Below are 23,427 nucleotides of genomic sequence, written 5' to 3'. Positions count from 1 at the left end.
AAGGTTTTATGTTAGTCCTTTCGTCTAGGTGTTACACTGTGATTCACTTCAACTCTGGGCTTAAAGAGGATAGGTGTGTTTTAATATCCACATCAAATGCTATACTGAGCTGTCCTTAGGTGCAACACCTTGGCTTGCTGCAAATTTGTACTGCCCTCTACCTGCTCTCCACTCAGCTGCTGGGGCCTCTGTCCCGTTTCCTGGATAGTGCTACTGTCACTCTGCTGGAGCAGGGTCTTCCTCCTCCTTCTGTTCTCTGTAGTCTCAGGATAGTTGCTAGAAAATGGGGGAGATGTAGTGGTCCAAAACTAGCATCATGGATTGTATGGGGATCTAAGGGTATTCTGGAGGAATATTGTCAGAAAGAGTTCCATGGAGATACAAGTTATAAACAGTATACAGTAGCAGTTACCATAAGTCTTATGCTGTGGGTAACTAGGTATGATTGTGTTTCTTAATATATTAAAGATTATACTCTTCCATCTCAGTTTTGAGGTGTATATAAACGTTCACTTCAGAATTTTAAAGTACATTTTTAGAGATTTATTTTCAGCTTTTAACTCCTAAAGACAGTTTGTAGTAGCTAGATACATTAAAACACTATAGACCTCTGGGGTTGCTTGGGTTATTTCAGTAAATCTAGGCCTCAGTTTATTAATGACGAGACAAGAAAAAAAAAGCTCTAATAACGTGTAGGTCAGTTCATCTACAGAGTACTGTTTGATTTCTCTACCAAATGATGAGGGTAAATTTGAAAGTAAGTTTAAGCCAATATTTAAAATAATTGGGCAATGACTAATTTCTTCTTACTCTGCTTTGCTTAGGGAAAGAGTTTCAAAATGAGAGAAAAGGATTTAAAATGGGATAATGTCTAAATCCTTTCCAGCACCTGCTTCTTTCTTTAATTTCAATGCCTTTCTCCACTTTGGATTGTTATATTAAAGTTTCATTATTTGGCTTGAAGTATTAGAAACAGTGTTGGACATTTACATGTTCAGAAGATAAAGTCTATTCCGGTTATCCTCATCTCTGTCATTTGCATTAGTATTTTCAGTGGAAAAAGGTTATAGTCACTATATATACAGCTATCTGCGTAGTTCCTTAAGGGAAATTCCTATTTGTTTCAGACTTGACCTCAGTAGGCAGGGAGTCAATCTTTGAAATACAGTAAGAAACTGCTAGATACAGTTTGATTGCATAAGTGCATTCTGACTACCCTCTTATTTTCACATGTGGTTAGTCTTTAAAGTGTCTGTTATTTTTAATCTGACTCTTGTGTTCATCTTTGTGGTCATTGCTATACATCAGAAGGCGATTACAAAACTTTTGCTGCCTTTTTGGTTTAAAATTGTAATTGCAACATTCAATGGCTGAGTCCATTTCAGCTCCCTTAGTCATGCCTCACTTTTTTTTTTCTATTTTAAAATAAAGGCAGCTACATCTTTCTTTGTTTTATTTACTTTCTCATTTGCTTTTTTTTCTTTTGTTACAGAACTGTAGAAATGATAGAAGCAGAATTCTGCTAATCAATCAAACCCTTTTTTCTAGCCTCATTTCTCAATGTCCAGAATATTGTAGACGATTAGATTTTTGTGTCATGATTAATTAGCATGAGATGCTCTTTTATGGTACAGTTTTAATACTCGGTTCATATCCTTAAAATACTTGGTCCAGTTCCTTAAAATATTAATTAGTACTATTTAGTACATCCATCTTCTGCTCTGGCAAACAAATTTTATGTATTTGGAGTCATATTTTGTTTAAATTCCAAAGTTAAAGAGTGGTTGATACATGATTCAGCATGAAAACTTAATTATTTATGTGCAAATTGTAAGTGAATGTTTTATCTTGGCATTGGTTTAACGATAATATTTGAATTGTTCCTTTACTAGTCCCAGCCAAGTATTTTCTACTGCCATGGAGTTTATAAATTAGTACCAATTTTATACCTAAATTTAAGAAGTTAAATGTCATGTCTGTCTTTAAATGTACAATGCACTCCTGCTTTGTGGAGAGATGTTGAAAGCTGGTAATGAGTAGAATATTCATTTATTTAACCTTTAACCTTAAATGTTAGTTGAACTTAAAATTTCACTTTAATGACTTACTTCACTTACTTTTCGAAAAAAGTAAGTTATTTTAAACTTAATTCATGCTTTGATACCATCCAAAAACAGGCTGATTTGTAAGGTTTTTCCAAGTGCTACAAAAGCTACAAAATTCCACTGAAACACCAAATACTATTAAGTAATAATTATATAGAGTGTCAGATAATGGATAGCAACTGTATGCCTCATTTTAAAAATTGGTATAATTTGTTGTAAAATTTAGTAGGTTGGAGTCTTACTGAATTTTGTCAAGGAGTTACACAGAAAATTCTTTCTAGCATTTGAGAAAAAGCAAGAGAAGGTCTTTTCAGGTTTGAGAATTGTCACAAAGATATTTTGGTTATAGTTACTGAGATGAGACATAGGAAGAGAGATATTTTCTATTTTTACTATTATCTAGACCTTTTTTGGTCAAGTTATTGTTTTAACATTTAATGGGAAGAATCTGATGGTGGAAGATGGTGGAGAGGAAATTGAAGTTTGTGTTTGTTCTTCAGGTAAAGAAAATAAATTGGAAAATTACCAGCAAAATAAGGAATGTCATCAATAATTCATGGGTTGTAGTCTCTTTTCTATTACTTTTCTTCAGTGGGAGAAATAGGAATCAAGCTAAGTATTTACTGAAATGAATTGTTCTCAGTTTTTTCTGGTGGATCCAAATCTCATGGATTTGTGTAACTACCCAGTAATTTAATTCGGACTTAATTCAGGGTTTTTTTTTCTCTTTTCTAAATAAATGTACAGCTGATTTATTCTCCCTTCTTCTTTTTTTAAGGAATCTAGGTAAAAATGGCTTATCTAACAGTAGCATTTTATTGGATAAATGTCCGCCTCCAAGACCACCATCTTCACCATACCCTCCCTTGCCAAAGGACAAGTTGAATCCACCTACACCTAGTATTTATGTGAGTCTGAATTGACTGACTAGAAATAAATCAAACCAGTGTTTGCACCTACCTGTCTTACATAAAATCTTGTTTTAAATCAATATGGATGCCCTTTAGGAAACATGAAATTATTGGCAGCAGCTTGAATGTTTCAGGGAAGAAATGATGTATTTGAAAAGATTTTGTAATAGCATTTAAAACATGCCTTCTCAACTATTAACTGAGGTTCCATTACAATAGTGCGAATTACTTTTTACTGCACCCAATTTTGAGCAGATTTAGGCAAAAACTACCTAAAAATGTAACTTTTTTTGGAATAAGCTATGTTTTAAATCTGTGTTCTACTAGTTGTAAGGATCTTACCATTCATTCTGCTTTATACATCTACCAAAAAAAAAAGATATTTACCTTCAAAAAAAAGTGAGAACATAAAATGTGATAATAGATGTATCATTTAAAAGCTTAATACATTATTTAAAACTGGGAATTAGTTTTACTTAATGGACATTTAGGCATCTGATATAGGAAGCTGATAAGAGTTCCGTCAAAGCAACTCCTATTTATGTTTCTCCGAGATAGGTCCTCCCTACCCTATTTCCTTCCATCTTCCCACTTCTACCCCAAATGAAAAAAATTTTAACTATTGAATGTTTTTGGATATTTGACGCTATTTTCGTCCTCTAGGGGCCAAATGTTACCATAGTAATCCTTTAGTATGTAAGGGACACACTGGGATACACATGTAATAAAACTTTTAAACTGAGGTCTGAGGGGAAAAAATGCAAAATTAATGTTTATCTTTTATGGGTTGTCTTCCTCAGCCTGCTTTCATTTTGGTAATATTAAACATTTTTGTTTCTCTCTTGTGATAAAAGAAAAACCATATAACAAAATTTATCATCTTAACCATTTTTAAGTGTACAGTTCCGTGGTATTAAGTATATTCTAGTTGTTTCAAAATAGCTCTCCAGGATATTTTCATCTGGCAAATCTGAAATTCTATACCCATTAAAAAAACTCCCTCATCCCTGGTCTCCCCAGCCGCTGGTAACCACCACTTTATTTTTTGTTTCTATGAATTTGACTACTTTAGATACTTGATATAAGTGAAATTATACACAATTTTTCTTTTTGGGACTGCTTTATTTTCACTTAAAGTGCTTTCAAGATTCATCCACATTGTAGCATGTGATAAGACTTTCTTCCTTATCTCTCCCACATATTTTGTTCAATATATTATGGACAAGAGAAATGTATGTGGTTACTATCTAATTACAATTAGAATCAAAAGACATAGTGATAAAGTGTTATAAAATATAAAATAGAAGTAACGACACATAGGATGCATTATTTGTTTAAATTGCAGTAAATAATGAATATGAATTGGCATAATATTTTCTGAAAGGACTGCTTTATAGATCTAACAATACATTTTAATTTTACAGTTGGAAAATAAACGTGATGCTTTCTTTCCTCCATTACATCAATTTTGTACAAATCCAAACAACCCTGTTACAGTAATACGTGGCCTTGCTGGAGCTCTTAAGTTGGGTAAGCTTTAAATAAGAAAAAGGGTGTATACTTCCTGTGCTGTCTATTAACTTCTAAACCACTGGTGGAAACTTTTTTCTATTCTTTTGCAGTTTTTTACATTTTCATTTTAATATGAGGGAGAGAGAGGGAGGGAGGGAGAGAGAGTGTTTATTACTTCTTTAATCCATAATGTGAAGATATGATGACAGTGGTTAAATTAACTGGTGGTTTTTTAATTTAGCTTTTATTTTCATCCAGTTATATAATTATAATTATGATTTAGGTTGACTAATAGAAGAAATTTTTAAGATAAAATATAGGTAAAATTTGATAAGTGATTCTTCAGCCCCTGGCCCTTTGATTATTCTCCCTTTGTTGATGGCATGACGATAAGGTCCAGGGCTTCAGTGTATATGGTTGTGCACATCTGGCACAGAGCTCAGGGTGTGCAGAGGCCCTGGTTGGTTTTTAGGGGGATTGGATAGATCACCATGAAACATTTTCCTTTTTTTCTTTTTTTAAAAACCACTTTAAAAATATTATTCCAAATATAATTTTTATTTATTAACTGCATTTATTTATTTATGAAGACCTTGGACTTTTTTCTACCAAAACTTTGGTAGAAGCTAATAATGAACATATGGTGGAAGTGAGGACACAGTTGTTGCAGCCAGCAGATGAAAACTGGGATCCCACTGGAACGAAGAAAATCTGGCATTGTGAAAGTAATCGATCTCATACTACAATTGCTAAATATGCACAATACCAGGCCTCCTCTTTCCAGGAATCATTGAGAGTAAGTATTTACTTCCTGAAGGTTGTTTTATTTTGGAGATTGTTTATTATTTTATAGGACCTTACTTTGAAAGGGCACTTTACTTTGTAAGCATCTCATTATTTTATTGTTATGTGAAATAGTTTATTATTATTCTTATTTTTATAAAATGCTTTATAAGTGCTATCCGGTTTGCTCTTAACTACTAAGTCTAAGCAAACCTATGGGTTGATAAATATTGTTACTTTCTAGTGCAATGTCTTCCTCATTTCTGGGATATATCTGTTTAGGGAGGGGTTTCTTAACCTTGGCATTATTCACATTTTGGGTTGGATAATTCTTTGTTGGTGGGGAGCTGTTCTGTGTATCGTAGAATATTTAGTAGCTTCCCTGGCCTCTCCCTACTAGATGTCTATAGCATACCCCTTATCCCCTATCCCAGTTATGACAGTCAAAAAAATGTGTCCAGACATGCCAAATGTCCCCTGCAAGGCAAAATTATCCCTAATTGGGAACCACCAATATTAGAGGATAAACTAAGTCTCAAGTTTGCTTTATGCTTGTAGAGTCCCTTGTCTTATTCCTTCCCATTAAGCTCTACCAGGTTAGTATTCCCTGATATATAACTCCCCCAGGAAGCATTACCCATCTCAGTCTGAAAGAGAAAACTCTAGGAGAGGCATAAATTATTTCAAAATATACAGAAAATTAGAGAATAAAACTTTGAAAAATAATCAGGATTATTATTAAAAGACTCATAGGCCTTTCAGCAATGAAGCATTACTAAAATCCTTTAGCACTGATATGAGAACTTTGTGAATTCTCCTACAAAGTGAACATAAAACATCCATAAAAGTGAGTTTGTTAAATGTATTACTCAAACACTTATCTGTATACATATCCCACAGCTGAAATTTAATATATGCCTGCAAGTCTTTAATTTGTAATTCATTAGATTTGCTTATCTCTGTTTAAAATTCTGCCCCGAGCTCACATTTTCAATCAAGGCAACATTTGTACCTGCTAATCATATATTTGTGTTCCTTTCTCACTAGCACTCCCTGTATCCTATAGAGAAATTCATCTGATAAAAACTGTCCTGCAAGTTTCACGAGTTGCAGTGAGTTTGTTGTCCATATAAATCTGTATTCCAGACTTTTGAGATACTTCAACTCCATGGTGGTATTATGGTCAGAAAAGAATAGGTAGTAAGCAGGATTCAGAAATCATCAAAGGAATATTTGAAAGAAGATGATGAGAGGCAGAGTGTTTAAATGGAAAGGGATCCATAATGGTCTTTTGTGTGCTTTGGAGGCATGGACCATTATGTGTGAAAAATTTGACAAATGTTTAAAAAACGTATACATTCAAAGGGAGGGAGACCAAAATGTCACTAAATATAGCTAACTGAGAAATTGTAGGGCAGTATTAAGAGATACCATGTCTGTGACACAAAAATAATAAATAATAGTAACATTTGCATTGAAAAGCACCTGTATTTATCCAGCACTTAATTTACTTAATAATATTGTAAATGTTTATCATTCATGTATAATTCATTGTGGGGAAAGAAAGATTTAACCCAGGAAGAACTTCTTCCATTTGTCTATAATAGAGAACATCTTACCCTCCACCCTTCCCTATGTATTACATACATATGTAGCTACATACACACTCACAGACCTCCATTACTGTAGGACATTTATAATCAAGGTTGACACTTCTTAGGCCTTTCAACTTTCCCTAAATTTCCTCTCTTGAAAATGGGGCAACAACGAGAATCTAATTTTTCCTCTTATAGAAGAATATTAATAAGGAAGAACTCAGGATAACTTTGTGGCTGATGGAGGAGGTTGGATACCATGCCAGTGAGCTTTGACTGTTCTTGGCTTTCTATTTAATGTGGTCTTTGAGGAAATTTTTATGTGAAAGAGGTCTATAACAATACCACTGATCTGTATGTGAACTTTTCAATCGTATGATAGAAAGGATATCTGGTTGTAGAATAAATACTAAGCTGGAATACTTCTTGCTTAATCTATAGGAAGAAAATGAGAAAAGAAGTCACCATAAAGACCACTCAGATAATGAATCTACATCTTCAGATAAGTAAGTCATTTGTAATGTCCACTTAGTATTTCTGTTTAAAAGACATGTTTCTAATATTGTCTCTCTTTTTAAGTTCTGGGAGGAGAAGGAAAGGACCCTTTAAAACCATAAAGTTTGGGACCAACATTGACCTGTCTGATGACAAAAAGTAAGTCTTTGTAGTACTGTTTCTGTAAACTGATGCAAGCTTGTGTGCTATTAGCAAGACTGAGAATTGTCTACAATTTCTTCTTGTGTTTTTTTCCTTGTCATTTTTCTAAGTTGATATATAAGTTCTAGCAAAATTATTTTTGCTAGGTTTTGCGATTATTTTCTTTGTCTTAAAACTCTTGCATAGGGACTTCCCTGGTGGTCTAGTTAGTGACTTCGCACTCCCAATGCAGGGGGTCTGGGTTTGATCCCTGGTCAGAGAACTAGATCCTGCATGCATGCCTTAACTAAAGATCCCGCATGCTGCAGTGAAGATCCCTCATGCTACAACTAAGACCCAGTGCAGCCTAAATAAATAAATATTTCAAAACAAAATAAAACAAACTTGTACAAATTTTCATCAAGACTCTTCTATATGTAGTTACACAATCATAGTTATATTTATAATTATATAAAAATATATTCATAAAGTAGAATTATACAACAATTATAAAAATAGGGAAGTCAGTGTTTTTCTTTTGTTTACTTAATTTTTATGCTTCTTTTTGTTAGGAATTTTTCTTTGCAAAATTTAAAAATTTAAGCATTCTAGGGTTTCCTGTACAAAAGTAAAAGGTTTGATTTTTTTTTTTTTATTGGAACATGAGGTTTTTGAAGAAATGGTTAACTTCCACAAATATTTATAGCAGGGTTTCACTCTTGATCTGTTATTTTATTGCAGGTGGAAGTTGCAGCTACATGAGCTGACTAAACTTCCTGCTTTTGTGCGTGTCGTATCAGCAGGAAATCTTCTAAGCCACGTTGGTCATACCATACTGGGTATGAACACAGTTCAGCTATACATGAAAGTTCCAGGAAGTAGAACACCAGGTAACTTTTATGAACTAACATATTGACACACAAATTGATCAACATGTGAAACATGCGAAAGAGAACTGGATTCTTTCCATTTATAATGAATGAAACTGAAAGCCTTATTTCTGTTAAAAGATTTGACTTTTTAACTGAGCTCAGATTATTAAGATTTTTCCCCTTGGTAGTATCTTTTTATTTCTTTTTTTAAAGCATTGCTTTATTAGAAAACATTTTGTGCTCCATAAGGTAGTATCTTTTTTAAAATATAATATCCCTGAAACAATAGCAATGTAATCTGGAAATGGGGTCACTGGAGCACTCCTGGGAAAATAAGTCCCTATGACTTATTTTTGATCCCATATACTGCAGTGATGGGATTGTTTTTTCTAAACTAATTTTTGCCACAATCACAGTAAGAAATATATTTTATATTATGAGTTAGTTGCACATGTATGTGTACAAAAGCAGTTTCATGGAACAATACATTTTCTAATCTTTTCCGTTCTGTTTCATTGAAAAGAAGGTGTAGGTTGCAGTGCCCTTATTGGATTGCAGAATACAGTTTACAGAACTTGATGTAGAGACATTACTGGACTCACCCTGGTATCTAGTCCAGATTTTACCACTAACTAGGCTTGTCACCTTGGCAAGTCACATTTCTTCTCTGGGTCGTGTGTCCCCCCCCCAATTTGTAAAATGAAGTTACATTGGTTTTAGACTTAAAATTCTGTCCAACACTAATGTATCATCTTTTTTGTGCTCCCTTTAATTGACATGAAATTTCACAGGGTGATGTTCAAAATATTTAACAATTAGGATGGATGTTGGTAATAACGAGTTCAGTTGTACCAAGGCCTACAGGCTGCATATCGCCCTCAGGTGTTTCTGTTTGCTACTTGAAGTAGCCATGGTTTGAAGACCAGATTGCTTCCTTCTTTGTTACTTGCTTATTGAATTGTAGCTAAAAAGATGTTTCAGAATAGGCCTGTGCTTGTGTCTGAGTAATGTAGGTCGGTGGTTTCCAGTTCTGACAGCTTGTTAGAATCTTCTGGTAAAGTTTTAAAAAAATATAGTTGACTAATATCTGGAAATTGGGATCCAGGCATCCATATTTTAAAAAAAAATTCTCCAGAGGATTCTAACGTACAGCCTGGATTAGAACCATTACACTATAGTTTTTGTCCTCAGGCCATTGGAAACCCAATTTTGTGATATTTTATCAATAATTGAATAAAGTGGAAACAGTTCTGGAATAAATGGCAGAAGACCTATCTACTTCCCACTCTGTCATTTAGAGTCCCATGTAAATGCTAAGCAAGTTATTGGAACTCTCTAGAGTTCATTTTTCTTAGTATGTAGTGTTGGATTGGTTCTATTAAGATTCATTTCAACTGAAATTTTCTTTCATCAATTTGAAGTATTTTATGCACATATCCCCACATCAGAGAATGCAGTTTTTCATTACACATCAAAGGGAAAGCATACGTGATAAATCACTTCTTTGTCACTTGTGTCTAGACTGTTGGGGTGGTTTTGGTTGGTTTGTATACAGGGTACTAGTTTCTCACAAGTGTCCTTTGGAACCTTAAGAATTCTCTAAAGAATTCCCTTAGGGTAGTGCTGTCCAATAAAAATATAATGCAAGTCATATATGTACATGACTTAAAATTTTATAGTAACATTAATGTAAAATGATATAGGTGACATTAATTTTAACCCAGTTATATCCAAATATTATCATTTTTTAAACATGTCAATATAAAAATTATTGGGACATCCCCCCCTTCTTATATTGTCTTTGAAATCCAGTATGTACTTCGCAGTTATTGCACATCTCAGTTCACATTACCATATTTCAAGTGGTTACTGTATTAGACAACTTGGTATTAGAAGAAATGTTTGGTCCAATTTTTAAAAATTATTTTGAATACTCTCTTCATGGGGCAAACACTTTGTTCCTGGAGTTACCTAAATAGGTATGTTACCTACTTTAATGGACTTTATGATCAGTCTGTGTTCTAAACTAGAGATGCTCTCGGGCTGTGTCCTGAAAGGTTTTTAGTTAGATGATGGGGTCCCAGCATCTCTAATTTTAACTAGAGGTAAATTTTATTTAGAGCCCATGCCATGGACAATTCCAGCCACCTACCCATGGTAAGAGATAATTGTAATTATTACAAGTACTGTCTTCATATTATACTGTGTTATATAGAAGACACAGGCTGTGGCAAGAGCAGCTACATTTTTCTTTATTGAGATAAAAGTCACATAACAAAAGTAACCCTTTTAAAGTGTGCAGTTTAGTCACATTTAGTACATTCACTGTGCTGTGTAGCCATAACTTCTGTGTAGTTCTAAGACATTTTTATCAGCCCAAAAGGAAACTCTATACCCATTAAGTAGTCATCCCGCTTCCCTTCTTCCTCTCAGCCCCTGGCAACCACTAGTCTGCTTTCTGGCTATATAGAGTTACCTGTTCTGGATGTTTCATATGAATGGAATCATACAGTATGTTGCTTTTTGTGTCTGGCATCTTTCACTTAGCATGTTTTTGAGGTTCATCCATATTGTATCAGTGGTTCAATTTTTTTTTATGGCCGAATAATATTCCATTGTATGGATATAGAACATTTTTTATCCATTCACCACATGAGGGGCATTTGGGATGGTTCCACTTTTTAACTGTTGTGAGTACAGTGTTTTATAAACATTCATGTACAAGATTTTGTTTGAATACCTGTTTCCACTTCTTTTGGTTATATACCTAGAATTAGAATTGCTGGGTCATGTGGCAGTTCTGTGCTTAACTTTCTGAGGACTTGCAAACTGCTTTCCACAGCAACTGCACCATTTTATATTCCTGATAGCAGTATACAAAGGTTCAAATTTTTCCACATCCTCACCTGCATTATTTTCCATTTTTTTTCTTATTATGGCCAACCTAGCGGGTGTGGCATGTTTTTTCATCATGGTTTTGATTTTCATGTGGTTGTTGGCCATTTGTATATCTACTGTGGGGAAAACAATTGTCAAGTTCTTCATCATTTAATTGAGTTATTTGTCCTTTTGTTGTTGAGTTTTAAGAGTTCTTTATATATTCTGGGTATTAACTCTTTTCTTTTTTATAAGAACTTTTATTGAGATACAGTTAACATACAATAAACTATACATATTTAGAGTGTACAATTTGGTATTTTTTTTTCTCATTAGTAATGTATGTATGGCAATCCCAGTCTCCCAAATCTCCCAATTCATCCCCCCCCTCACCCACCCCCAACTGTCCCCACTTGGTGTCCATATGTTTGTTCTCTACATCTGTGTCTCTGTTTCTGCCTTTCAAACTGGTTGATTTGTAACATTTGGGTGTTAACTTTTTATCAGATACATGATTTGCAGTATATCCTCCCGTTTTGTAGGTTATCATTTCACTCTCTTGATTGTGTCCTTTGATGCATGAAAGTTTTAAATTTTGATGAAGTTCAATTTATTCAGTTTTTCTTTGGTCACTTATTCTTTTGGTGTCATATCTAAGAAACCATTGCCAAATCCAAGGTTGTACAGATTTGCCTTTATGTTTTCTTCTTAGATTTTTATAGTTCTAGCTCTTATATTTAGATCTTTGATCCATTTTGAGTTAGATTTTTGGGTATGGTATGAGCTAAGGGTCCAACAGTATTCTTTTACATATAACCCCAGCACCATTTGTTGGAAAGACTATTTGTTCCTCTATTAAATGATCTTGACACCCTTGTTGAAAATCAGTTGACCATAGGCGTATGGGTTTATTTCTGGAATCTTGATGTTATTCCACTGATTTATATATCTGTCTTTTTTAAAAAATAAATTTACTTATTTATTATTTATTGGCTGCACTGGGTCTTCGTTGCTGCACACAGGCTTTCTCTAGTTGTGGCGAGCGGGGGCTACTCTTCATTGTGGTGGCTTCTCTTGTTGTGGAGCACGGGCTCTAGGCGCTCAGGACTCAGTAGTTGTGGCACACTGGCTCACTAGTTGTGGCTCATGGGCTCTAGAGCACAGGCTCAATGGTTGTGGCACATGGGCCTAGTTGCTCCGCAGCATGTGGGATCTTCCTGGAGCAGGGATCAAACCCGTGTCCCCTGCATTGGCAGGTGGATTCTTAACCACTGCACCACCTAGGAAGTTCTGTATCTCTTTCTTTATGCTAATACCACACTGGTTTGATTACTTTTGAGATAGGTTTCAAAATTGGGAAGTGTGAGTCTTCAACTTATTTAGTTACCTTTACTCTAGTCCTTTATCTCTTCACAGGGCTTTGAGTTACTGTCTTATATTCTTTTCATTTCTGCCTGAAGAACTCTGGCATTTCTTATAGAACAGATTGACTAGATTCTCTTTTATTTTTTTAATTAAAAAATTTTTTATTGGCTGTATTGGGTCTTTGTTGCTGCACGTGGGCTTTCTCTAGTCGTGGAGAGCGGGGGCTACTCTTCATTGCAGTGCGCAGGCTTCTTATTGTGTTGGCTTCTCTTGTTGTGGAGCATGGGCTCTAGGCGCGTGGGCTTCAGTAGTTGCGGCACGTGGGCTCAATAGTTGTGGCTCACGGGCTATAGGGCACAGGCTCAGTAATTGTGGCGCATGGGCTTAGTTGCTTCACGGCATGTGGGATCTTCCCGGACCAGGGCTCAAACCCATGTTCCATGCATTGGCAGGCAGATTCTTAACTGCTGCACCACCAGGGAAGCCCTTTCCTTTATTTTTGAAGAATAGTTTTGCCAGATTCTTGGTTAACTTTTTTTTTTCCTTTCAGCAATTTACATGTGTTAAGCCATTGCTTTCGGGCCTCCATGGTTTCTGATATGAAACCAGCTATTTTATTGACAATCCCATGTATGTGACAGTCACTTCTCTTTTCCTTCTTTCTAGATTTTCTTTGCCTTTCTGCAGTTTGATTATAATGTATCTTAGTGTGGATCTTTTTGAGTTTATCTTTCCTAGAGTTCCTTGAGCTTCTTGGATATGTAGGTTAATGTCATTTGTCAAATTTGGGAAGTTTTTGACCATCATTTCTTCAGATATTCTTATTGCTCTTTTCTCTTCTTCTTCGACTCCCAAATGCGTATGTTAGTATATTTGATGGTGTCCCACAGGTCTCTTAGGGTCTGTGAAACTTTTTTCATTGTTCTTTCTTCTCCCTAGAATGTATAGTTTCATTTGACCTATCTATAAATTTACTGATTCTTTCTTTAGTCTGTTCACATCTGCTGTTGAGAAGCCCACTAGTGAATTCATTTATTATGTTTTCCAGCTTCAAACTTTTATTTCCTTCGTTATTGTGATTTCTGTCTCTTCATTGATAATCTGTTTGTTGAGACATCATTCTTGTTTCCCTTTGTTCTTGTGCATGGTTTTCTTTAGCTCTTTAAACGTATTTTAGAATAGTTGATGTAAAATATTTGGCCTTTTCAGGAATAGCTTTTGTTAATTTCTTTTGTGTTTTTTTTGTTTGTTTTTTTCTTTTTTTCTTTTTCTTTCTGTGACTGGACCATACTTTCTTGTTTCTTTACATGCCTCATGATTTTTTGTTGAAAACTGACTTTTTGAGTATTTGAGTACATTCTCTATAGGATGTCATCTCCGAAGTCTCTGTCCATTTAGTGTAGTGCTCTGGTAGTATTTTGACATTTTGAATATTATGATGCGGCAGTTACAGAAATCAGATTCTCCTCTCCTTCTAGGGTTTGTTGTTGTTGCTTGTTGTGGGCTATAGTCATCTATTGGTTTAGTGACTTTCCACACTATTTTTTTTTCAGTTATACGTCTACATATAAGCACTCTTTTTTAGATTCTTTTCCTGTATAGGCCATTACAGAGTATTGAGTACAGTTCCCTGTGCTATACAGTAGGTCCTTTTTAATTATCTATTTTATATGTAGCAGTCACTATTTTTGCAAAGACTGTATTCCTTGTCATGCGTGGGCACTGAAGTCTCCTTTCCATTAGTTATCTCAGCATTGATATGACTAAGATTTCTTTAAATGCCTAGTGGCCAAAAAGTAAAAGTGGGAAAAAGAAAAACGAATCTCTAGGTCATTGCAGATTGCCTCCATTTTGAGTCACTCCTTCTACACTTAGTCATGCTGCTTACAACTAACTACTTTAGCTTTTACTTCCTTGCTTGCACTGAACCTAAAGATCAGCAAGAGGTTAGTTTATGGTCTTCTTGGGTTTTTTTCTGAGCATGCCTCTTGCCTTGGGTATGCGTGTGGCTTCTAAATTCTGCAGTGTACACAGGAACTTTTCAAAGCCTTTATTCCCCTAAAATCTCACTCCCCAGCTTTTCCTTCCAAGCCTTTGGCATGTCTGGTGTTTGCCCCAAGTGGTTCTTCTGTTTTGTTTTTGCCCATGGTGGAACAGGCTTATTCTTCAGTCTTGCAATATTTTGGGGGGTCTTCCTCCATTGAAATTCTTGCCCTGATAGGGTACTGAGGTTGATGAAACAAAGAGAAGTCCCTTCTTTCAGTCTTTTGGGGAAATTGCAGTGCAGACAAAACAGAAACCCAATTCTTTGGGAACAAGATCTACTCTGCTCCCGCAAGAACCAGGGACGCTCACACTAGCAATACAAACTACTCTTTTAAGTCCACTACCATACCAGTGGTGGAGGTGGAGATAAGGTAAGTTATATAAAGATCTCCTACCATGTTTAAGTCGCCTTTCTTTTGGTCAGTTGCCCGATTGCTGTAAACCTTTGACTATTGTCCAGATTTCTGATACGGTTGCTTCTGAAAGTTTTCACTAGATTTTATTTTATTTTATTTTATTTTATTTTTTTTGGTGTTTCTGGCAAGTTCCCCCAGAGTTCCCTGCTCTGCCATTTTGTTGACACCACTCCTGCACCTACAATTTGAAAATCAGACTTCTTGCCTCTTTACTGATATCCGAATACTGCTTGTGAGAAATGGGGATTAGTTCACAAGGAAGAAGTGGTAACAATATCAATAGCTAATATTTATTACTTACCACGTATTAGGCACTATTTAAAGCAGTCTTTATTTCATTGATCCTCAAAACAACCCATTTACTTACCGGGATCATTATCATCAAATCTTATAAGAAACTAGAAAGTTTTAGAAACTTGTCAAGGTTGACATAATGTCTAAGCCAAGGAGCCTGGCTTCAGAACCTAAGCTTTTAACCATGATTTAGGTTGTCTTCCACAGAAGCTCCTACTGAGTAAGTTAGGAGTTGACCAAACTCAGCTCTGAAACTAGACTTGACACAAAAATGCTATACTGATAAACAATTGAATACCACTGGAGCATTCTCTGTTGAACATCTGTAAGGTTTCTTTTCTATAGAATTTATTGTATGCTGATTATTTTTTTCTTTTCACATTTCAGGTCATCAAGAAAATAACAATTTCTGTTCAGTTAACATAAATATTGGTCCAGGTGACTGTGAATGGTTTGTTGTTCCTGAAGGTTACTGGGGTGTTCTGAATGACTTCTGTGAAAAGTAGGTTTCCAAACTGAATTTTCTTTAAACATAATTATTCAAAAATAGTAATTGTAAAGGGCAGCTTACTAAGCTGGATATCCTAGTGCATGTAACCAGTTTTCACTTATCATTCAGCAGGAAATTCATTTAAAATGATTTGATTACAAACCTATTATTTTGTGTTATTGGAAATACTTTAAGAAAGATGCCTTGAAACCACTTCATGTGGTAGTAATAGTCTTGAATTTAGGAGTAGAAAGTCGAGTTGTTTACTGGGTTAATTAAACAATTGATGTGTAAATACTTGTTCATGTGAAAGATCTGTATTCCAAGAAAAATTGTTTTACTATAATTGGTTTTAGAAGTGGAAGGAATTCTATAATTGACCACCCTTATAGGTTGTTAGTAACACAAGCTTGAACGTATTACTCTTTTTGTATTATAGCATCATGATATAAATTCTTTTTAAAGCTACCTTGGCAACTTTTCCTATAAAGGAATTTTATAAAATTTTAAAAAATAGCTTCAGATTTTGTTTCCTAGAATGAAAGAATTGCATAGTGGAAATGTTCCTTTCCTTAAGATCCTAGAAACTCTTCATTTAATTATCTTATGTTAAAGGGTAGCTTGGAATTGTTTTTATTGATTTAAATTTAATTATTACTTTTTTTATTTAAAAAAAATACTCCATTACTTAAGAACCTGGTTTTTTTCCATTAGAAATTGGAAAACTATTACAGATAAAAGCATAAATTATATATACATTCGGTGTTATTCCCCCTCAGCCGAGTAAGATAAAGAGGGAAGAAAACACCGAAAACATTTACATGTGAGAGAGTTTGAAAACAAATTATACACATGTTCCACATACTGACTTATAATTTTTAAATTTGGGGTTAAAAGATCTTTGCTGTAAATTTCTTGATTTAAGTATTAACTGTAAATATAGTTGCAAAAACAACCATAATAATCCAAAATTTCTTTATGTACAAGCAAAAGATAATCACCTTTAATTGTCTTTGGTATTTTTAACATATAGATTTCCTTTAATGTAAGAAATTCAGGATGTGGAATTTTGAAGTTTCAAATGCTCTGATGAAATAACCTGATCTACTTTACTCTATACTGGACCTGCAGTCTAGTGGTAGCAGAGAAAGAACTGTGTCATGTAGGAAATCTCTATTGTGCTGCAGAAATATTTTTATTTCTTAAACTTTGAGATAGTAGTATATTATTACATCTACATACAGTGATCCCCTTGTTCATTATTTCTGAGTGAGGATTGACTATTTTTAGGATTTAGTTTTCTTTCCTATATGAATGGAGAGGTAACTTGGGAATAAAGATAATTAGAATAGGCAGATGATGTCTAAAAAGCTTGAACATGGGAATAGTTTAAAAAAAAAAGTCTGTGGGGTTAGGCAAATTTGACTAAGTTGCAGAAATAGCACTTGCTACCTCTGTATTTCAGTGTAATTTTGTTTCACATAAGGGTTCTTACTGATTAACTGATTTGCCCATATCTGTATAGTTTGTTTTATGACTTTAGATAATATCTGTTATGAAATAACCATTCACTTGACTATATGATAAAGAGGATGCTTGATTTTTTTTTTTTGGTAAGTTTGATTTTTTTGTTTTTTTAACTTAGCTATTGATTATTATTTGATTGTTTGCTTGCTTTTTGATAGGAAGTTTGCTCCAATTTTATAATGACAACACATGGGTTAAGTAGGGCTAGGATTTGTGTTTATAACCATATTTGGCTTTAGAGGCAAGTTTTTCTGCACTGTATGTAGTTTAAAAAATACTTCGGTATGGGAGGGGGTGGGGGGTGAAGGGGAAACTGAGACGAAGCGAGAGAGTAGCACAGACATATATATACTACCAACTGTAAAATAGTCAGTGGGAAGTTGTTGTATAACAAAGGGAGTCCAACTCGAGGACGGAAGATGCCTTAGAGGACTGGGGCGGGGAGGGTGGGGGGGACTCGAGAGGGGGGGAGTCAAGGAAGGGAGGGAATATGGGGATATGTGTATAAAAACAGATGCTTGAACCTGGTGTACCCCCCAAAAAAATAATAAAAATAAATAAATAAATAAATCGTATCACATCATGATGACATAGAATAAGATACCAGATTTTAAAGGGAAAGCTTAGTAATATAATCTTTAGAATGTTTCCAAAGTATAGGTGGTGGTGGTGATAATTGTTATTTGTGCATGTGTCTGTGTTCATTTTTAACAAAGTTTTTTTCAACTGCATAATTTTAGTCAACCAGTCATCAAAACTGTACAGAGACTGACATGCTGTCCCGCCTCCTGCTTAGGATTCAAAATAGCAGTAGAGAACATTTCTGTTTTCTAATCTACTTTTCCTCATTGAACTTATGTCTGCCATAGTGTTCCTGTTTATGGATTTAGATGACTTGATGCCAACTCCACCTTCTATTTACCTTTTAGAGATTTCTGGGTGCACCAAGGAGAAAGGTTTAATCAAAATAGCATTTAGTGAAATGAAATTAAAGGTTAATGTATATAAGTGTTGCTTAAAAACAGCTTTTGATTTCATCCGAATCTTTGAAAAATCAATGGAAGGTAGTAATACAGATCTTTGGATAAGTCATCCACTACTTAACTATAATTAATTTCACTCACTTTACATACTGCAGTTTCTTATTGCATAAGCAGTAAGTTTCAGTGCAATGAATGAGCATATTTGTAAAAACTTTTAACATTGTCTTTCAGTCTTATAAGGAGCTTATTAAAGTACTTGATCCATTTGCGATATTTTTTCTTATTTCAGAAATAATTTGAATTTCCTAATGGGTTCTTGGTGGCCCAACCTTGAAGATCTTTATGAAGCAAATGTTCCAGTGTATAGGTTTATTCAGCGACCTGGAGATTTGGTCTGGATAAATGCAGGCACTGTGCATTGGGTTCAGGCTATTGGCTGGTGCAACAACATTGCTTGGAATGTTGGTCCACTTACAGGTATTTTAAAGAATATGCTTAAAAAAACCCCAAAACTTTAGTTTATAAAGGATTGTGTCTGATGGGTTTATTCTCTTTTTCTTGGAATATAACTAACTAAAAATTGGAGGAAAAATGTCTCCTTGAATAAAATTTTAATTTGTAGTACAAGAGATTAAGTTAACAAATAGAAATCCAAGACTATAGATCTCAGCAAATAACAAATTTATGTCTTTGTATACAAGAAAGAGATGCTTTTAATAATTTTTAGAGTGCTTGGTTTTTAAAGGAAACCCTTTATGGGAGAAAGCAAAGTACAGCAGTTATTCATTCTTTGAAATTTATCTGGTATGTCAAATGAATAGCCCTATTATGTCAAAATCTGTTTGAATTATGCTTGCCTTCAGGCAGTAGATATTTAAGATTAAGAATATGGCCTCTGGAGCCAGAAAGACCTGGATTAGGACCAGGACCTGGCTTTTGCAACTTTGGGCAAGTTATATAACCTCTCTGGGCCTCCATTTCTTCATCTGTATAATGGAGATGATAAAATTAATAAGGTAATGGTAAAGATTAAATGGCATAATGTATCAAAATACCTCAGCACGAGTGGCACAAAGTTACAGTAAGCACTCTTTACATGATCAGTACTATTATTATTACCACAGCTATCAAAAAAAAGTTAAAAATATATTTGTAATGTTTTGAGATTTTCAGAATTGGTGTTTATGATATCACCTGAGAAAGGTGATAATGGTTATCTTCATATCTTTGGTACTTTGGGTTGCTTTATAACTGTTTTTTTTTTCCTAGCCTGCCAGTATAAATTGGCAGTGGAACGGTACGAATGGAACAAATTGCAAAGTGTGAAGTCAATAGTACCCATGGTTCATCTTTCCTGGAATATGGCACGAAATATCAAGGTCTCAGATCCAAAGCTTTTTGAAATGATTAAGTAAGTGCTTTCTAAAACTGCTGTAGTCCCTCTCTTTTTGGGGAGTGTTAACTATTCAGTACTTTTCCCCCCATAGAATTATGTTGACATCAAAACAAAATGGTCCAGATGTCTAGCAAAATGTAATGTAAGAGAATACACATGTTAAAAGTATTTTTCCCTTCCCCATTGTCAGTACACTAAGGTGCAAAGAGGAACAAAGGCACAAATAATTCTAAACCAGTAGATTCACAAACCTGTGCTGAACCACTCAATTCCTAGGAGAACTTTAGTTTTAATAATGAGAGACTGCACTTAGTATCAGGAGGAGGGAATGACATCACAAAAATATTTTCTGGTATAGAGAAATTAGCATTTAATATAAGGATTTGACTTAAACGTTAATTTTTAAAATTTTAATTAAATCATCCATCTTATAGTTGTCCCTTTTCTTACCTGCTTTAAACACTTAATGCAAGTTATTTAAATACATATACCCCAGTAAACTTCTCATTTCTTGTCACAATTTCTATCCTAGCTATTTTACAAATCTATTTAGAATTAATATTTTCAAACAGTGCTATATAGCAGTGTTTCCCTAAACTGTGTTTTCTACCACTACTACTTCTAACCCCAAAAGGTGGGGAATTCTGGTCAAAGAAATATGGAAAACAGTAGATTATATAAAGTTCAACAAGTCCTTGATTTTTTAAAATGTTTTGTAAAATGTTTTAGAGACTGTAAGGGTTGGTATTATTTTTTGAGTGAGGGAGAAGGGTTATAATATATTGTATTTCCCAGACTTATTTGTTTGACCAGTATCTTTGAAGAATTGATCTCAAAAACTCATTTTGAAATACACTGCTTTATACTCACTGATAAAATATGTTTTTCATCTTTGTTAAAATAGTACTTACCTTAAGTATTTCTCCTACAGCTATATTAATTTGGTCAGCGTGTGTTGTTTTCAAAATACTGTCTTTTGAAAGGAATCCTAGAAAGTGATTTCAAACCTAATCTAAATTTTATTCAAACAAAAATTGTGTGGGCAAGGCAACATGCCTGTGGATTATCTTATTCCTTTATCATTTGCACTAGTTTATCTAGTCCTGGGCAGAAGTGGTAGGGGGAGACAAAAGGTAACAAAAAGCAAATCATGGCAAGTGATGTACAAATCCTTTAAAAAGTTGGATCTTAGGCACCATACTCTATAAATGTAATTGGTAGTGCGGTTATCGTGTTATATCTTGGATTGATCTTTTTCTCTGAATAGTAAGTTCAGGGTTACTTTTGGGAGAAAAAATTATGTAAAATCGCTGAAGGTGTTTAGTAAGTTGGAAATAGGCATAAACTAGAGGCTAATTCAAATCACCTGAAGATAAAGGGATGGTATAGTATAGAAACCATTTATATAAAACAGCTATGGAGACTGAAAGTGATTCATTACATTTTGGATTTTATAATTGGAAAGGATTTTAGAGGTCATTTAGTCAGGAGTTAATGCAGTAATTCCTTCTATAGCATCTATAATTTGTGGGCATTCAGCAACTTCTTGAACATTCTCATTACCTCACCTGTAATTCTTAAAAGTAACAAATTGGCCTAAAATCTACCCATCATTTGGTCCCAATTCCCTAAATATATTTGGAATTTAGGTCGAATTCCGTTCAACAAGTGTTTGAGAGCCAACTCTATACCAAACACTGTTCTAGGCTCTAAGAATAGACATAGCAGTGTATAAATTAAAATCCCGGCTCTCAGAGGACTTAAATTCTAGTGGAACAAGACAGGCCTCCAAACAGGTGAATAAATTACCGATAAATAGATAATGTTGGGGAGGGGGGAGTGCTGCTTTTTCTAAAGTGGTGTGGGAAAATGAGTTTTGTGTATAGACCTGAATAATGAGATGGAGTCAACCAGGCAAAGATCTAGGGGTACAACATTTCAGGCCCAGTAAGCAAGTGAAGACCAAATTGGGAACAACTTTGGCATGTTTATAGGGCAAAAAGGCCAGTGTGACTATGGCAGAATGAGAGAGAGCAGGAACCAGATCGTACATGGACTTTTAGAACATGGTAAGTTTATATATTAATTCAGGGTGTTATAGGTTACCATTAGAGGATTTTAAGCAGGAGAGGGATGGGTTCTGATTTAAACTTTAAGAAAGTGAATCTGGTTGTTTTGTAGAGAATGGATTCCAAGGCGCAAGTTTAGAAGTATGTGTAGGGGGTCAGTTCGGAGGCAGTTGCAATAGGATAGACCATCCTGGACAGACATTAACCCAAGGGGGTAAAAAGAGGGATTAAAGTAGGGGCTGTGGTAGAGCTAAACGCTCACTGGGCTTGCTCGCAAATTGAATGTTGGGGTAAGAAGGAAAAAGGAATCAGGGAAAAAATTGTCATATTCTCTTCTTCCTACCTGGTCTTCAGTAATTTAAACATCTGACCTCTATCATCATTTCATCCCCCTCACCCCCCATCATCCTTGTCATCCTTCTAGACTCCTTCCAGTTTATCATTGTCCCTCTTAATGTTTGAAATGTTGGGCATTGATGCTTGTGTTATCTTTGTCTTAAGGTTGCCTTTTGAAATTGGATACATATAATTTGAATATTTTTCTAGTTAAAGTTACTGGTGATATTGTTGTTCCTCATACCCTCCTTACATTTTTTTAACCTAAGTAAATACACTTACGTACTTAGCTTATTCCATTTTTACTCTGCACTACAAAATATCCAATCATTTCAATCTTGATTGTATTCCTCATTATATTGAGAATTCTGCTCCCAGCTTGAGTTGTCATGAGATGTGATTAGCAAGCTCGTTCTGTCATCATGCAGATTGAAAATGTCAACCATAAATCCAGACCCCTAGGCCTCACTCTATAAACTTCCTTTTTAAAATTCAGTCATTCAGCTATTACTGAAAATATAATTTTCACCAGCCAACATTGCTCCCTTTTTTTTGTTTGTACTCACTTTCATTTAATGAATATTTTCTGACTATATACAAGGCTCTGGGTTAGGCACTGAGAGGATATGTATATGTATATGGCATAGTTCCTGTCTTGAAGTAAAAGTTAGTGCATATAAATAAATAGATTGAAAGAAATACAACAGATCCACTCAATTCTTTCCAGCCCCACAGAGTCAGAGGATTCCGTCTATTTGGGGAGGCAGATATTTTGTGTGAAGGGTGAAGATGTGGAGGCAGGGAGAGGCGAGAGTTTGGTCTTAAATTGGCACGTAAAGCCAATTTAAGACCAAACTCTTGGACCATCAGAAAGATTCCTTAGTTCATCCATAAAATAATAGCGTACGTACATACCATGTCTCCCTCCAGTGAGGGAATAAATCCCTTTTCTTCAGTAGAGTACCAGGCAAAATATTCGGCTTATGTGGAGAGGCCCTATTGCACTAACTACTAAAATCATACTCAGCATGATAAGCTGTGAGAGGCTTGGGAAATCCGACTGCCTAGAGGAACGGTAAATGCATACTCGCTTCAGATCATCTCTTCTTCCTCCTGCCCTCATTTTCTCCCTAACACCTACCTCCTTTGCCTTCCCTCCTGACTTCCTTCCCTACTGTGTATTTGCATGAACTCAAATGTATGTATGATACAAC

The 23,427-nt window shown here is 34.8% G+C and overlaps 1 protein-coding gene across 15 annotated transcripts in view; it reads left to right on the top strand.

Moving 5' to 3' along the window:
* The window catches only part of KDM6A (lysine demethylase 6A), a 224,740-nt gene that overhangs the window by 184,819 nt on the left and 16,494 nt on the right, over positions 1–23,427 (top strand). For all 15 annotated transcript variants that reach the window (XM_057718324.1, XM_057718321.1, XM_057718322.1 and 12 more), the window contains 9 exons: positions 2,884–3,013; positions 4,441–4,546; positions 5,119–5,324; positions 7,348–7,412; positions 7,486–7,560; positions 8,284–8,432; positions 15,800–15,914; positions 18,702–18,889; positions 19,682–19,823. In XM_057718324.1, coding sequence (XP_057574307.1) covers positions 2,884–3,013; positions 4,441–4,546; positions 5,119–5,324; positions 7,348–7,412; positions 7,486–7,560; positions 8,284–8,432; positions 15,800–15,914; positions 18,702–18,889; positions 19,682–19,823 — 1,176 coding nt within the window. The remainder of the gene's footprint in view (positions 1–2,883; positions 3,014–4,440; positions 4,547–5,118; positions 5,325–7,347; positions 7,413–7,485; positions 7,561–8,283; positions 8,433–15,799; positions 15,915–18,701; positions 18,890–19,681; positions 19,824–23,427) is intronic.

Source organism: Hippopotamus amphibius, chromosome X, assembly GCF_030028045.1.
Source record: "Hippopotamus amphibius kiboko isolate mHipAmp2 chromosome X, mHipAmp2.hap2, whole genome shotgun sequence".
NCBI lineage: Eukaryota > Metazoa > Chordata > Mammalia > Artiodactyla > Hippopotamidae > Hippopotamus > Hippopotamus amphibius.
The sequence above is the reverse complement of the archived record's forward strand: the minus strand, read 5'-3'. Positions and strand labels throughout refer to the sequence as shown.